The 14387-nt window shown below is 38.1% G+C and overlaps 1 protein-coding gene across 8 annotated transcripts in view; it reads right to left on the bottom strand.

Annotated features, from left to right (window-relative positions):
• RXFP1 (relaxin family peptide receptor 1) overlaps window positions 1-14387 on the bottom strand; it is a 133811-nt gene that overhangs the window by 44633 nt on the left and 74791 nt on the right. For 7 of the 8 annotated variants that reach the window (XR_011648462.1, XR_011648464.1, XM_023586666.3 and 4 more), the window contains 2 exons: window positions 13153-13251; window positions 9323-9428 (listed from right to left, as the gene is read on the bottom strand). Coding sequence is in view for 6 of the 8 variants with exons in the window: in XM_023586666.3 (XP_023442434.1) it covers window positions 9323-9428; window positions 13153-13251 (205 nt within the window). In the remaining 2 variants the exon portion in view is untranslated. Of the gene's footprint in view, window positions 1-9322; window positions 9429-13152; window positions 13252-14387 lie in introns of those variants that run through there. The other variant, XM_023586670.2, reaches the window with a different exon arrangement.

Genomic DNA, 14387 nt, shown 5'->3' on the forward strand with positions numbered 1-14387 from the left:
TGCATCTAAATTTGACTTTTTCTAAATGATTGTTCAGCTATCACAATACCATTTATTTAAAAAGGCATTTTCCCCTATATATATTTTGATATAACATTTATGTAATCTAAAGATTCTTTAAAAATACAAAAAGGCCATTTTCCTCACTGATTTGAGATATGATTTTTTAAAAAAACCCCATATACTAGATTTCTCTACATAGTTGAGTCTGTTTCTAGACTTTCTACTCTATACAATTGGTATATTCATACAGTTGCTGAATCACTTAGGACATAGATAATCTTAACCATTGAAAATACATTGTGAATTGTACCTTTTAGAATTATAAAATGTTCTTCTTTGTTCTGTTTAACGCTTTTTGGTCTGAATTCTTCCTCATCTGATTTCATTATTGCAATCCCTGCTTTCTTACTGTTTCCATTTACCTGGTATATCTATACTCATCACTTTGTTTTTAGCCTTCATGATTCATTGAAGCCTTCATGATTCATTTTATAGGTGCTTCTCTTGTATGTAGAGTTAACTTGATGTTTTATGGGCCAATTTGAAATAATTTTCATTTTTAAATAGGTGAGTTATGCCCATTTATATTTATAGAAATCGTCAGTATGTTTGGTCTCAACTCTGTCATCTTATTTTATATTTGAGTTATTGTGTGGATTACTTTTATTTACTATTTTTCTTTCTCTAATTGATGTGTCTTCTTTAAAAACTTTATTGGCATTCAAGAAGGTTTTAATTTTTGTTCTGGTGGTTGTTTTCTATTTCTACTCTTTAAGTGCCCTTAACCCCTCTCCCACTCTTTTTTTGCTTAACCATTTACTATCTGGTGTGTTGTAAATGGTATCATTTGATTTCTACTTATTACAATATATAAATCAATGATCTTATTCTACTTTCTTCTCTCATTTTTATAACTTACATTCTTCCTACCCTGTCAGCACATATAGCTTACATACTCTATGTATGAAAGGTATTTATTTATGGCCACCCTTATTTTAGTTTTCACTCTATACTAAATATATTAAATGTTTACCATTTATCCTTTCATTGAAATTTTGCTAAAATCTCTTGACTAGATGAAGCTCTTCTCTAGTAGATTCCATAGGAAGGGTACAGTATAGCAAGAAAAGATAGTGCATATTCAAAGCTGCTTTTCTATAGAATTGATACTTGAAGTAGAGCTTAACTGGATATAAATTCCTTGGTTTGAACTTTCTTTCCTTAAGTTTCCTGAAAAGGCTCTTCCTTTATTGTCGTGTCTTTTATTTTGTTTTGAGAAGCTTAACGGCAATCTTTTCTCTTGACTTTGGCAGATATTTGACGTCTTTTCCTGGAGTACTTGAAGAGCTTTTCTTTATCTTTAGAGTCTAATAGTTTTACTCAGATATTTCTCAAATTTGATCACTCTGGGTCAATTTTCCCAAGTATGCTCTGGTTCTTTCAATGTGTAAAATTCAGGGTTTTTGTTTTTTGTTTTTTCACTTGCAGAAAAGTTTTTTTTTGATTATGGTTTTCTCTTTTAGTTCTGTTCCATTGTTTTGCTTTACTTCTGCAGAGACCCAAAATAGGCATATTTATGTTTTTCTTTGCCTATCTTTCAACCAGTGATCCCCTTTCTGACCTTTTTACTTCCTTATTTCATTTTCATTCTTTACTGTTTTTTTTTTTCATCTCATTGAATGTTCATTAGAATCTATTTCCCCTTGAGCAACTTGTTATTTAATCATCATGTCTGATATAATTTTGACATTTTCTTTAATTTCTTTCTTGGGTTCAACCAATTCTTTTTTCATTTGTCCCTGTTCCCCTGTTTTAGTTTCCCAGCTGCTAAAACAAATATCATGCAGTGAGTTGGCTTAACCAATGGGAATTTATGGGCCCATGGTTTTGAGGCTTGGAGAAGTCTAAAATCAAAGCTTTATCAAGGCAATCCCAGAAGACTGTGGCATTCTACGGTTGGCTGCAGGTGATCCTTGGTCCTTGGCTTTTCTGTCACATGGCAGTGCACATGATGGTCTCTCCTGGCTTCTCTAAATTTCACTGACTTCTAGCTTTCTTCCCATGGCTTTTTCTCTATGTGCCTGTATATAATCCTGCTTATAAAGTACTCCTGTAAAAGGATTAAGACAGATTCTGATTCATTGGGCCACACCTTAACAGAAATAACCTCATCAAGACAGCCTACTTACAGTGGATTCACATCCACAGGATTGCTTTAAGATTAAGAACATGGTTTGGATATATTCATAGTGGAAACAATTAAAAACAAAAGCTGGGGGGTGCTGGGTTCCTGGCTGGGGGGGCACTGTCACGGTCCTTCGGGGAGCAGCAGCAGCCCCCCGGGTGCAACAGCAAGGACCAGGAAGGAATGAGGGTCCAACAGTGAGCCCCTGATACTAATGACTATGCTTGTGAACCTATACACCTGAAATAAGAACAAGGCCTAGAGCAGCACTGTGCCTAAGAGTTCCCTCCTAAGAGCCTCTGTGTTACTCAAATGTGGCCAGTCTCAAAGCCAAACTCAGTATGTAAATGCACTGCCTTCCCCCAGTGTGGGACATGACACCCAGGGATGAGCCTCCCTGGCACCGAGGGATCACTACCAAGTACCAGCTGATAACGTAACTAGAAAATGACCTTGAATAAAAGGTTCAACTCGGACCAGCAGAATATCCCTGTCTACATATAATAACAGGAGTTAAAAATGCTGTTTGACCTAAAGTAAGGGGGAAATGGAAAGGACAAATGAGTTTATATGGCTGTGAGTCTCTAAAAAAGAGTCTGGAGGTTATCAGAAGGATTGCCCTTATGCACACCTGAGCAGAGTCTCAGAGACAGATAAAGTAGATACAACCCCAGGTATTGGTTCTTCTGAGGGCTAAAGAGACCCACAGGTTTTATGGTCATGGCAGATGGAGTTCACTGCCATGTCAGTTGGCCCTTCTTTGGAGTTGGTGTTTCTGCATGATAGAGCTGGACTCAGATGTGATCTCTTTTCACAAGCCTTTCCTGTTACTTTACCAGAATTGTAGTTGGTGCTGGGGTTTAAGGTATATCTAGGGGACCTGAATCTCTGGACTGACCATATGATAGCCAGGCCCTGAGCCTCAACAGACTCCAGCTCCTACACTCTGGTTTATTGGACTTACCCCACTCAGCTAACATGGAGTTGAAGAATGTCAACCACCACACCATGGAGCCAAGAGTGCCTACAACTGAAAGCAGGAGGATTGCATCCAGTATCCATGTGGAATCTAAGCCCCCTCTTGACATAGATGTGGAATGGACAAAACCAATCCAAGGTCCACAAGATGGAGGAATACAGTAAGGATTAGAGTGGACTTACTGATATTCTATTCATGAACTATTGTGGTTAGTAATCGAGAAAATGTGGCAGTGGTGTGGAAAAAGTGGCCATGGTGGTTGCTGGGTGAGGGGAATGGGAGGAAGAGATGAGATGTGGAGGCATTTTCGGGACTTGGAGTTGTCCTGGGTGGTGCTGCAAGGACAATTACCAGACATTGTAGATCCTCCCATGGCCCACTGGATGGAACGTGGGAGACTGTGGTCTATGATGTGGACCATTGACCATGAGGTGCAGCGATGCCCAGAGATGTATTCACCAAATGCAATGGATGTGTCATGATGATGGGGGAGAGTGTTGTTGTGGGGAGGGGAGTGGGGGGGGGCGGTGGGGGGGTGAATGGGGACCTCATATTTTTTAAATGTAATATTTTTAAAAAATGAATTAAAAAAATAAAATTATATAAAAAAAGAAAAAAAAATAAAGTGACATAATAAGCAAGCATGATTTTGAAAAGTGCTAACAAAAGCAATAGAAGTTAAGGAAAGCCATCAACCAAAAGAATAAAAAACTTAGTTTTTAAAAAACAAACTTTTGGTCCAATAATTTATCCTTTAAAATAATTATCATCATTTCAAATATAGTGATAAATATATATGAGTATGCAGGCTAAATCCAAATACTGATGACTCTATTAATAAAACTCAATGTAATAATAATGAGAAAGAAATAGAAGCCCTGTGTTCGATTTGGGATTTCTAGTCTCTTTATAAAATTGTAGTGTGACCCTAGCCCAGTGGTTATCAATAAGGGGGACGGAGGGAAGCGGATGTGGCTCAAGTGATAGGGCCTCCACCTACCATGTAGGAGGACCTGGGGTCCATCCCTGTGGCCTCCTGGTGAAAAAAAAAATGAGGAAGGAGCCAGTTTTGCCCTCCAGGAGACATTAGATTTGTCAATATCTGGAGACATTATTGGTTGTCATGACTTGGGGGTGTCTCCACCCACTGCTTGTGTCTAGTGGGTAGAGGCCAGAGATGCTGCTAAACATCCTACAGTGCATTGGACATGTGGCAGTTTGATATTATTTATGAATTCCAAAAACGATATAGATTATGTTTGTAAATTGATCTGTTCCTCTGGACGTGATACCCTGTGATTGCATTAAATTAAAAGGTTTTATGTTTACTTGATTAAGATTAAGGCTTTGATTTGACCATGTCACTAAGGCGTGGCCCAGGGTTGAGTACCTGCCCCCTTGATGGGCTACATAACTGGACACACATGCCGAAGAAATACACGGAAGAAAAAGAGAGCTCCATAGACAAGGCAGAGGAGATACCCTTGATCCTGGGGATGGAGAAGACGAGCCATTTGCCTGATAGTTTACAGCTGAAAGGAACAGAGCAGCTGAGTTCTGTGCCAGTCTACAACTGACATCAGAAGAAGCTGGGCTCATGGTGCCTTAAGAGGAAAGAGGAAGGCTGAACCCACACAGATATCACCCAGTGTCTTGCTTCAACACACAGCAACAGGAACTAACTTGAGTTGAACTTTTTAGGGCTTTGCACCTGTAAACTTCTACCCCAAATAAATACCCTTTATAATATCTAACAGACTTCTGGTACTTTGCATTAGCACCCCTTTGGCTGACTAATAAAGGACCACAACAGAGAAAAAAAAAAAAAAAGAACATGTTTTTCTGGGGTACCTACAACTTCAAACCATCATACCCCTCCCTTTCTTTCTTAGCTGTAAAGTTTGTGAATAAAGGTATTTTTCACATCTGTTTGATTAAGTTTGGAAAATTGCATCTCTGCATTTCCCTCAGTCTGTTTCCCAGACCTCCCCCAGATGGCTCCCTCCTTCGCTTGCTCATGGTTTCCGCTTGCTGTCTGTTTGCTGTGTCTGCTTGTTGAGTCTGTTTGTTGCATCTGCTCATTATGTCTCCTTGTTGTGTCTGCTCCTCTTCTTTAGGAGGCACTGGGAATTGAACTGGGACCTCCCATGTGGGAGGTGGGCACCCAACTGTTTGAGCATTATCCACTCCCCCCCCAACCTGTTTTATTGTTGCTACTACAGTAATTATTTTCTAATGTACTCTATATATTTACCTTTTTATTCTGTTGTTTCTTGTCTGCCCTTTCCCATCATAAGGTAAGCTCCATGAAGACAGGCATTTTTGTCTGTTTTGCTCATTGATATATTCCAAGAGCTTCTAAGAGTGGCACATAGTTGGTACTCAGTAATTATTTACTGAATAAATAGGAAAGCAATCTTAAAGTCTATCTTTTAAAAATATTGTCATTGTTTATAGAATTACTCCCATGGATAAATAAAAATGAGATTTCTTTAAAAAATAAAAGGCTTCAAGCCAGTTTCTATTGCTGGTGATAGAGGTAAAGTAAAATGAAAAGTTCTAAGAAAATGATAGAGATTATATAGCATAGTGGTGTTACAGAATTTGGTGATTTTTGAAGTTCTCATACCTGTTTTCTAATGAGAGCTGTAGAGTATGGTAAAAAATTATGGGCTTTGGGGTTAGTAAGATTTGGATTTAATTCCTGGTTTTGTCATTTACTATCTCCATCACTTTGGACAAGCTTCTCAGTGTGCTTGGGTCTCATTTTTATCAAACTTAAAATGAGGATATTTCTACCTATTTCATGTCAATTTTACCTGAGATAATTATGTACGGTGCTTAGTACTGTGCTAGCATATAAAAATAGCTCGATAAATGTTAATTGGTAATGATGACAATATGTATATAAATTTACTGTGTATGAGTGTGTGTATGTGTATGTTCGTGAAAATGCCTAATATTATTGTCATAGTCAAAGCCAGTTCTAGAACCTCGTTTTTTAGGGCAGCTCTTTCCATTTCATCACGTAATTCTAATGATTAAATTCTAGGATCTTAAAGTCAGCTCACAAAACAGTAAAAGTTTATATTTAGAAAGCAAGAACAATGTAGAAATAATATTTTTTATCTGTTTGCCTGTTTGCTCATTAGCATTTTTGTGAAATATCTTTTCTAAAGCCCTTAACTTCAGTAAATATTACTTGAATTATTACCTTCTTTGATAATTTAGTTATATATGGTATAGTCTATTTTTGACATTATTTCCCTGTAGTACTTTCAACTCAAAACCTGAAAACAGCTCAGTAATACAATTTGGCATTTACTTTTCTAAGGTATTTGCTATAAAGCCTAGAGATCCTTTCCACTGTGTACTTGAACATCAACAACAACAAAAACAAAGAAATGATTGGGACCAGGTGTGCTGCTGAGTGTCAGTGCCCGGCACAGGAAGATATAAACCTGATTCAAGCTGCTTAACTTGAAGCACAAGAAAATGCTATATGTATGTACATATAGTTAGAAAAATAATAAAAGGTGATGTTGTAGAAATAAATTTTAAACTAGCCTCACTCTTTATTCCTATAACTCCAAATGTTTATAGGAAATTTCCACTGAATGTCCTGTTACCTCAAATTGAAAACAGCTGAAAGGTTGGAGAGTTCTCATCTTCTCCACTTATTCCACCAAGTCTCTCCCATTGTTGGATATCTCTGTTACTCAGTATGGACACCTTGGAGTCTCATGGCTGATCCCTTACTCTTTTTCACTTTCCTGTAGGCAGTTGTTCACTAGGATCTGATCCCAGTGTTTTTCTTTATACCAGGGGTTGCAAACTGATGGTCCACAGTGTTGGACATATCTCAATGAATGTATGTATATATGTACAAATGTGGACGGTGTTTTTTTTTTTTTAAGTTGAATCTCATGTCTGTACATGGGGTTCACACACTAGTTAGGCACTGCCTCACTCCAATGGTCCTCCAGCATCTCTCTCTTACTTTTCTTACAAAGGTTAGTTGAATTGTTTTAGAGTGAATTCAAACCTTGGTTGTAGAGAAAATGGAAAAATGAAAAAATGAAGTCGCTGGCATCAGGGTATTCTTTGGTTTGGCTTTTGTAGTACTTTCAACAAGCAGTGCCCATAACAAGACAATTTTTTTCCCTTAAGAATAGGATAAAATCATCATAAATTCTCATATGCAGCATTTCCCATCAGAATTTAAATAATAGTGTTTTAGTTTCCCTGCTACTAAAACAAATACCATACAATGGGTTTGCTCAACAACAGGAATTAATTGGCTCACAGTTTCAGAGTCTAGAAGACTTGCTTCCTCTTGGGCTTGGTTCTTCTGGCTGGCTGGCAATCTTTGGGGTTCCTTGGCTTTTCTACCGTGTGGCAATGAACATGGCAGCACCTTCTCCTTTCTTTTCTGGTTTCTATTGATTACCAACTTCTGGCTGCCCTCCATGGCTTCTCTTTTCTTCCTTGGATCTCTTGTTGCATCAGCTTGCCATGCCAGACCACCATGCAGCTCCGTCTTGCTCCTCTTCTTTAAGGGGCACCAGGAACCAAACCTGGGACCTGCCATGTGGTAGGTGGGAGCTCAATCACTTGAGCCACATCCACTTCCTGACTTATGAATTTGATGGTACCTTTTTTGTTTCCCAAAGGGCTGCTGAGCTCTGTCGAGGTCTCTACCTTCCTCTCCAGAATCTCTCATCTCCTGGAACTCAGCTGAGGGCAACCAGGCATAGGTCTTGTCTTTTTCTGGGCCTCCTCTATCAGTCTGGGCTGCTCCACTTTCTTCCCTATTTCAGCTGCAAGCTATCAGGCATATGGTTCTTCTCTCCCTGGGTTCTTTGAGCCTCTTGGGGGCTTCATTCCTTCAACTCAGCCGTGGGAAAACTGGAGTCCTTTCTTTCACATTGCAGGATTGCTATGGTGGCACTCCTCTTTCCTCTGTCTCTCTCTGTGTGTCTCTGTTTATATTACACCCAGCAAGGGGTGCAGATTCAACCTCACTGACATAGTCCAATCAAAAGCCCTAATTGAGCTTATCAAGTAATCTATTCAAAGGTCCATCAACTGAATTTAATTCAAACAAAAAGTACCATACCCAGAAGAATAGTTTGAGAACAAAATCTTTTTGTTTTTGGGATACATAAAATAAATTCAAACTGTCACAGTACCCCTATCAACTAGTAACTCTAAGCTGTAGCTCCTAGCCCTTATATTGAATCATGTAAATTGGTGTGTTATGTGGTTTGGGAAAAAGGCAGGATTTGCCAATATTTGTGAGCTTAACAATTACTCCTATTTGTTTCTTATACACCCCAAGTTGGAGTGACAAGGCACTAAAACATCTGGGAGAAAACAAAAAACTCAGTAAAAATATTAAACTATCTATCTATGAAATCTCAGTCTCCACCCCATTCTCACTGATTTCTTTTTAAATATTTCAGTCAATGTTTTTTTTCCTATTTGCTTGCATCATCATCTTTCTTCATGTGTCACTGCACAGGGGCTTGTACCTCTCTGCCTTTTTTTTTTCTTTAACAAGAAGGTCCCAGGGAGCAAACCCGGATCCTCTGTATGATAAATGGGAGCTCAACTGCTTGAGCCACAGCTGCTTCCCAGTCAAAGGTTTTACATCTTCTATATGCATGTGAGTGTATGTGTGTTGATCGAATTTAGATAAGTACTGGATTAACAAATCACTTATTACTTTTGAGAATGATTTACTTTTATGTAAGTTTGACTTAGGAAAAAAAAATCAACAGCTGAGTCAAAATGTGACTCAGAAGAGTTGGACATTGAATGTGAAATTCTGAGAATATTTTAATGAATTTATTTTACTTGATTTCTTTTTTCTTTAGTAGTACATAAGATTGATGGCATCTTTTGTTTAAATAAAATATGGTGATAGTTAATACTTCATTGCATTGTTATGAGGGATTAATTAACATATGAAATAATACAGAAAAGGGACAAGCTTTTAATGTGCTAAATAAATATCAGCAATCATCAATTGACCAAGGAACAATATCATCTTTTAATAAAAACGCATTATAAATAATGACAAACCTTAATTACGGTACAGTTTTACAGGTGCTATTCTGGCTGTCGGGATGAAACCATTCTTTGCTACTTACATTACAGTCACATTTGAAGAAACCAATGGGACAGCTCGCAAGTTGGCTTCATCACAGTCAAGCTCTAGACCTTGGCAAAGACATTGCATGGGCACAGAATCGACCACTGAAGAAAGAAGTAGTAGTAAGAAATGATGATAGTGAGACCAGGAAGAGGAGGGTAATGAACAGAAAGAAACTAAAAGCTATGAGAAAATTATTTAGGACGATATATGCCCCTTATTGCCAAAGATATTTGTATAATACTTCGTTTCAAACTTTTCTTTTGATTCAACCTTAAAATGATGCTAGAGCATTAGCATTTGGAAATATACACTCCTACCAGTTCAATATATACATACATATATATTTTAAATACCAGGCTGCTCTTCTCCATTTATTGCAAAATGAGTGAAATTGTCTGCACTCACACTGGGGGCATGGCTATGCCCAAAGCTAACACAATAATGTACTTTGATGTCCATATCAAAGCATATTAAAAAAAAAAGCTGCTATTTAAAAACAAAGTATTTATTAATAGCATAATCTAAAACTTTAGTGGAGCACAAAATCTGCCAACTAGCGAGAATGAGGAAAAGTAAACACTATTGGTAGGATGTTGTGTTTTTTCCATGAAAAATTCAGGAGTTCTTCAAAAGATTTTGATGTACTTGCAATTTTATGATTTTCTTTGGTTAATGTAAGGGAAGTAGAGAGCCTAAAACTTCATTTATGGGAATAAACATGTTTTCTGTGCAGCCATTGTATTCTCACTCGTGGGGCCTGGGGAGAGAGAGAGAATGGGGTGTGTGCCTTTGGCCTTCTTGTGGGGGCTGTGGTGATATTCTTGGGGTTCTGATTCAACATTAATCAAGTCTATTAGGGCCTCACAGTGATGTGTTCATATAGCTGACAAGTGTAGTGGAATCATTATCTAGTATAATGAACAGTCTTACCCTGCCTTGATGGAGAATGGTTGATTACCAAGAACAATGAGGAATTTTTCTTGCGTATTTACTTCTGGAGCCCTAAACTGTAGAGCAGGGTTTATAGGTTCAAATGTCTACAAGGGCCAGGTAGATAACACAAAAGAGAAGCAAAATAGGTGAAGGCTGTGTCAAGATGTTTAAATGCAACAGGTTTTAACTGTTGCCATCCTAGAATATAGTCCATGTGTAGCTAAGTCTACTAACTTTCCCCAAAACACCCAGAAACACAAAATTTTACATATAAATCGCCTACTTAAAATATAATAAAAACTAATTTTAAATGTTTCAAAACATCATAGGATAAAACTTTCTATGAAGATTTCTGTTTGCAGGTTTCCAGGTTTTTACTTTTATAGTTAAGCTTCCAGCAAACAGGCAAGCGTCTCAACGGCATAGTAAAGACTCCTGTGACAAAGCTGGTGGGACAACCGTTAATGAGCACAGTTGACTCCAGCTTTGAGCTAATAAGTGCCCTTGTGCTCAGATACGGGGCCGTCAGTGATCATTTACCACAGACTCCTTTACAGGGTTACAAAAGATCAAGATCATAACGTAGGTTTTGCATTTGATGTAAACAGAGTATCTGGCAAAAACTTTTAAACGTTTTTATAGTTCTAAGTACCCGTTTTGGTTATGGAACTCTGAAACGTGATTCTGTTTCTATAAGTTACAGCATGTCTGATGTGTGAGCTTATGATCATGTTGCGGGGACAGTTAGGTGAGGGTGAGGAAGGAAGATGAGGCTATTGAGTGAGTAGGAGGGACAGGAAAAGAGGACAGTGAAAAGAGCATTAATTCCAGGGTGCTTTTCCTTTCATATAGGCAAATTAAGATAATCCCTATATGATAAGTGTTATCTTTAACACGGAAAAATGAAAAAAAAAAAAACCAAAAAACTAAATATCTAACAACACAGGAATGGTTAAGTAAATTTTGTCACTTATAAAATAGGTAATATTATGTAGTACATTTTAAAAGAGCTTGCAATAACATGGATACATAATTATGCTAAAAAGCTAATTGTAAATATGATACAAATGGTTTGTACAGGACATTTCATCTATGTTAAAAATCCAATTTTCGGTATTTTTGAAATCCCTCAGATACAAACTTTTTAAATATATTGGTGAAAAATAGGTATTATATTCCCATGATATTGCACTTGAGAGGTAACTACATTTTTTCAACCAGCCAAAAACCCTAGCCATTCTCATGAGTTTAATTTCCAATAAATACCCATAATAATCTGATTTAAATGAAGTGGCACAATGGGAAACAAGTTTCACCCCAAATTTTGTACCGCACTTTCCATTCCATTTTTACACTAATATCAAGTGTAATATTAAGTTATTAATTATACCACCAGAATTGTCTTTAAAGAACTCTAATTTTAAAATCTATGTATGTTCTTTATTACGTACTGATAAAAGAAATGAACTCTGTGATTATTGAGGAATCATTTATTATGTAGACCCATTCCTCTTATATAAATAGACTTGTGACAAGTTCCTCCCAGGTGACAGAATCAGGAACAAATTTTTTTCTCTTGCTGACTTGGTCTGTTTTTTTTTTTTCTTCTCCCATTTGTATGTCTTTGCTTTATCAACTCTTAAAGTTACGAAACCCATTATGTTTCCCTACTTGATTTAATGACTACAAAATCCAGACTTTGGACTCACCAAACTTTTCTCAGTGAGTATTCCTTTACATAATTTTTCTTTTCCATTGCCCTTCCTAGTCATCAATTGATTTTTTAAAATATCACGTTACGTTTGTTAGTTGCCATGTTGTTATTTTAAGTCACATAACATCCTTTTGGGAATAAGGTGATATACTAAAAAACCCAATTAAAATTTAAGACATGAAGAGAAAAACATAATCAAACAAAAAGAAAATAAACCTATGTTTGGAGATGAGATAGCCTAACCCAGGAATTATTCTGCATTATATTAATAGTTAAATTATACCTGTTATAATTAGCTGTTTTCTTTCTTAAAAGATTTAACTTTTAAATGACCTAATAACTTTCTGGAGACAGGCATGGTGCTGAGATGGGAAACTGAATAACCTGTGGTACTCTCAGGAGGGATATGTTATCCTCTTAAACTGGGAACTGTTAGTAGTTTTAAAATTTCATTTGAGTGGTAAAAACAAAAAGAGTAAAAAATTTTAAAAGTAGACTTTATAGTTTGTAGCCAAGCATAAAGTAAAATACAGTGAAGGATTCTTCTCCCCAATCCCTGCCTTCAAACCAAGATTTTGAAAAGCTAGAGTCAAATTTACAATTTCAAGGCACAGATTTACATTTGAATAATTTATTAGACTTCAATTTATTTATAAAGAATTATTTTTTATAGATCTTCCTGATCTAAAATATAGTAATACTCAAGGTTACGCCTCCTTTCCTATCCCCTCCAGTGTTTTTTAAGTTTTAGGTATATGGCTAAACGTGGCAGATTATAATTAATAAAGTTTTATAGGTCTAAAATATAGCTTAGTCCCCAGAAATTTTCTTATTTGCAAACATAATATGAACACAGCTTCTCCACCCTTCCATTTCCTCAGTTTCCTTTACGTGAGACTTCGTAAGATTGTTAGGGATTGTGAAAAGGGGACTTGCTCAAAACAGCAACCCTGACTGACTTATTACTTGTTCACAATAATACCCGAGATGATTTTTTACTTTTACACTTAAAGTCCCTGAGTCATTTTAAAATAAAATTCCACAATTAAGGCTGCATCTCCAATGGTAATACAAAGTAGAAAATTATAATTTACTTAAAAAAAATTGGATATAACTTTAAAAAACATGGTGTCTTATGAACTCATGGAAAAGAAGACGCAACCCTTCTGATTACTTACAGCATTCAGGTGTTTCTGCCTCAAAGGGATACGGGGAAGTCATTCTGTAGTAATTTGCAAAATATTTGTCAAGTTGCAGAGACCATCCATTGTTATCTCCTAAAATAAAAATCAGATAGCAGAAAAGTTCAAGAATTCAGAAACATTCTGATGTGTTGGGGAGAAAAGGTCCTTTCTTTAAAATCCAGCAGTGAGTCTCAGACTTAGATAAGCATCATCTGGGAGTATGTTACAAATGCGAATTGCTACGCCCCTCCCCTAGAGATTCTGATTTAATAGGTCTGGGATGGGTTCTCCTAGTCTCCACTTTTAACAAGCATTCCAGGCAATTCTGCGGAAGTAGTGTTTGGGCCACACTTTGAGAAACAGTACTTTGGACATATTGGTATACACCAGACTGTTCTTAGCAATTTAATTCTTATTCCTCAACTCTTCTTCAATCATTAAAACTGATGTTGGATATGTATTAACGTGGACAGATGGTCACGATACATTGTTAAGTAAAAGAGAAAGAGATCAACATGCCCAGCATGATTTCAATCCCATTAAAAAAACATAACGTGTGTGTGTTGAGCTTAGGTTCCCGGGCTGCAGCCCTGCGCGTGGTGGGTCGTGGAGTCCGCTCGGTCTGTCCGTCCTTCGCCATCAGGACGATGTTTGCGGTGAACACCAACGTGCTCTGTGCGGGACGCGCTCCTCCCCGAGCTCTCCCGGCAGGCGGCGCAGGCCACGCGCCAGCCGGCTCCGTGCCTCGCGGCGCACGTGGTCGCCGAGCCGCTCCCGGCCCCGGCGGCTCACCCAGCGGGGCGCTCCTCCGCCTGCAGCGTCGGCAAGCGCGTCGGCAAGCGCGGGCTCCGCGCGCCGCTCCTGCAGCAGGGTGCCGTGCGCGTGCTGGCCGAGCGCAGGCGCCTCAGCGGACGGCGCAGCAGCACCACCCGCACGCGAGCGCGGGCGAGGTCGGCGGGGACCGCGCCACCGCCGCCGAGCGCTGCGCAGCTCCTCCTGGCCCCGCCGGCCGCGGTGTTCCAGCCCGCCCGGCCCCAGGACCCTCGCTTCCCGTCGCGGGAAACACACGATTCAGCGACAAAAAAAAAAAAAAAAAAAAAAAAAAAAATATATATATATATATATATATGTATACATACACACATAAATACACTCATACACACAGAGAAAGAAGAAAAAGAGTTAAAGGAACACCAAATGGTTAATGATGATTATCTTCTGGGCTCTTA

The sequence above is a fragment of the Dasypus novemcinctus genome, chromosome 1 (genome assembly GCF_030445035.2).
Source record: "Dasypus novemcinctus isolate mDasNov1 chromosome 1, mDasNov1.1.hap2, whole genome shotgun sequence".
NCBI lineage: Eukaryota > Metazoa > Chordata > Mammalia > Cingulata > Dasypodidae > Dasypus > Dasypus novemcinctus.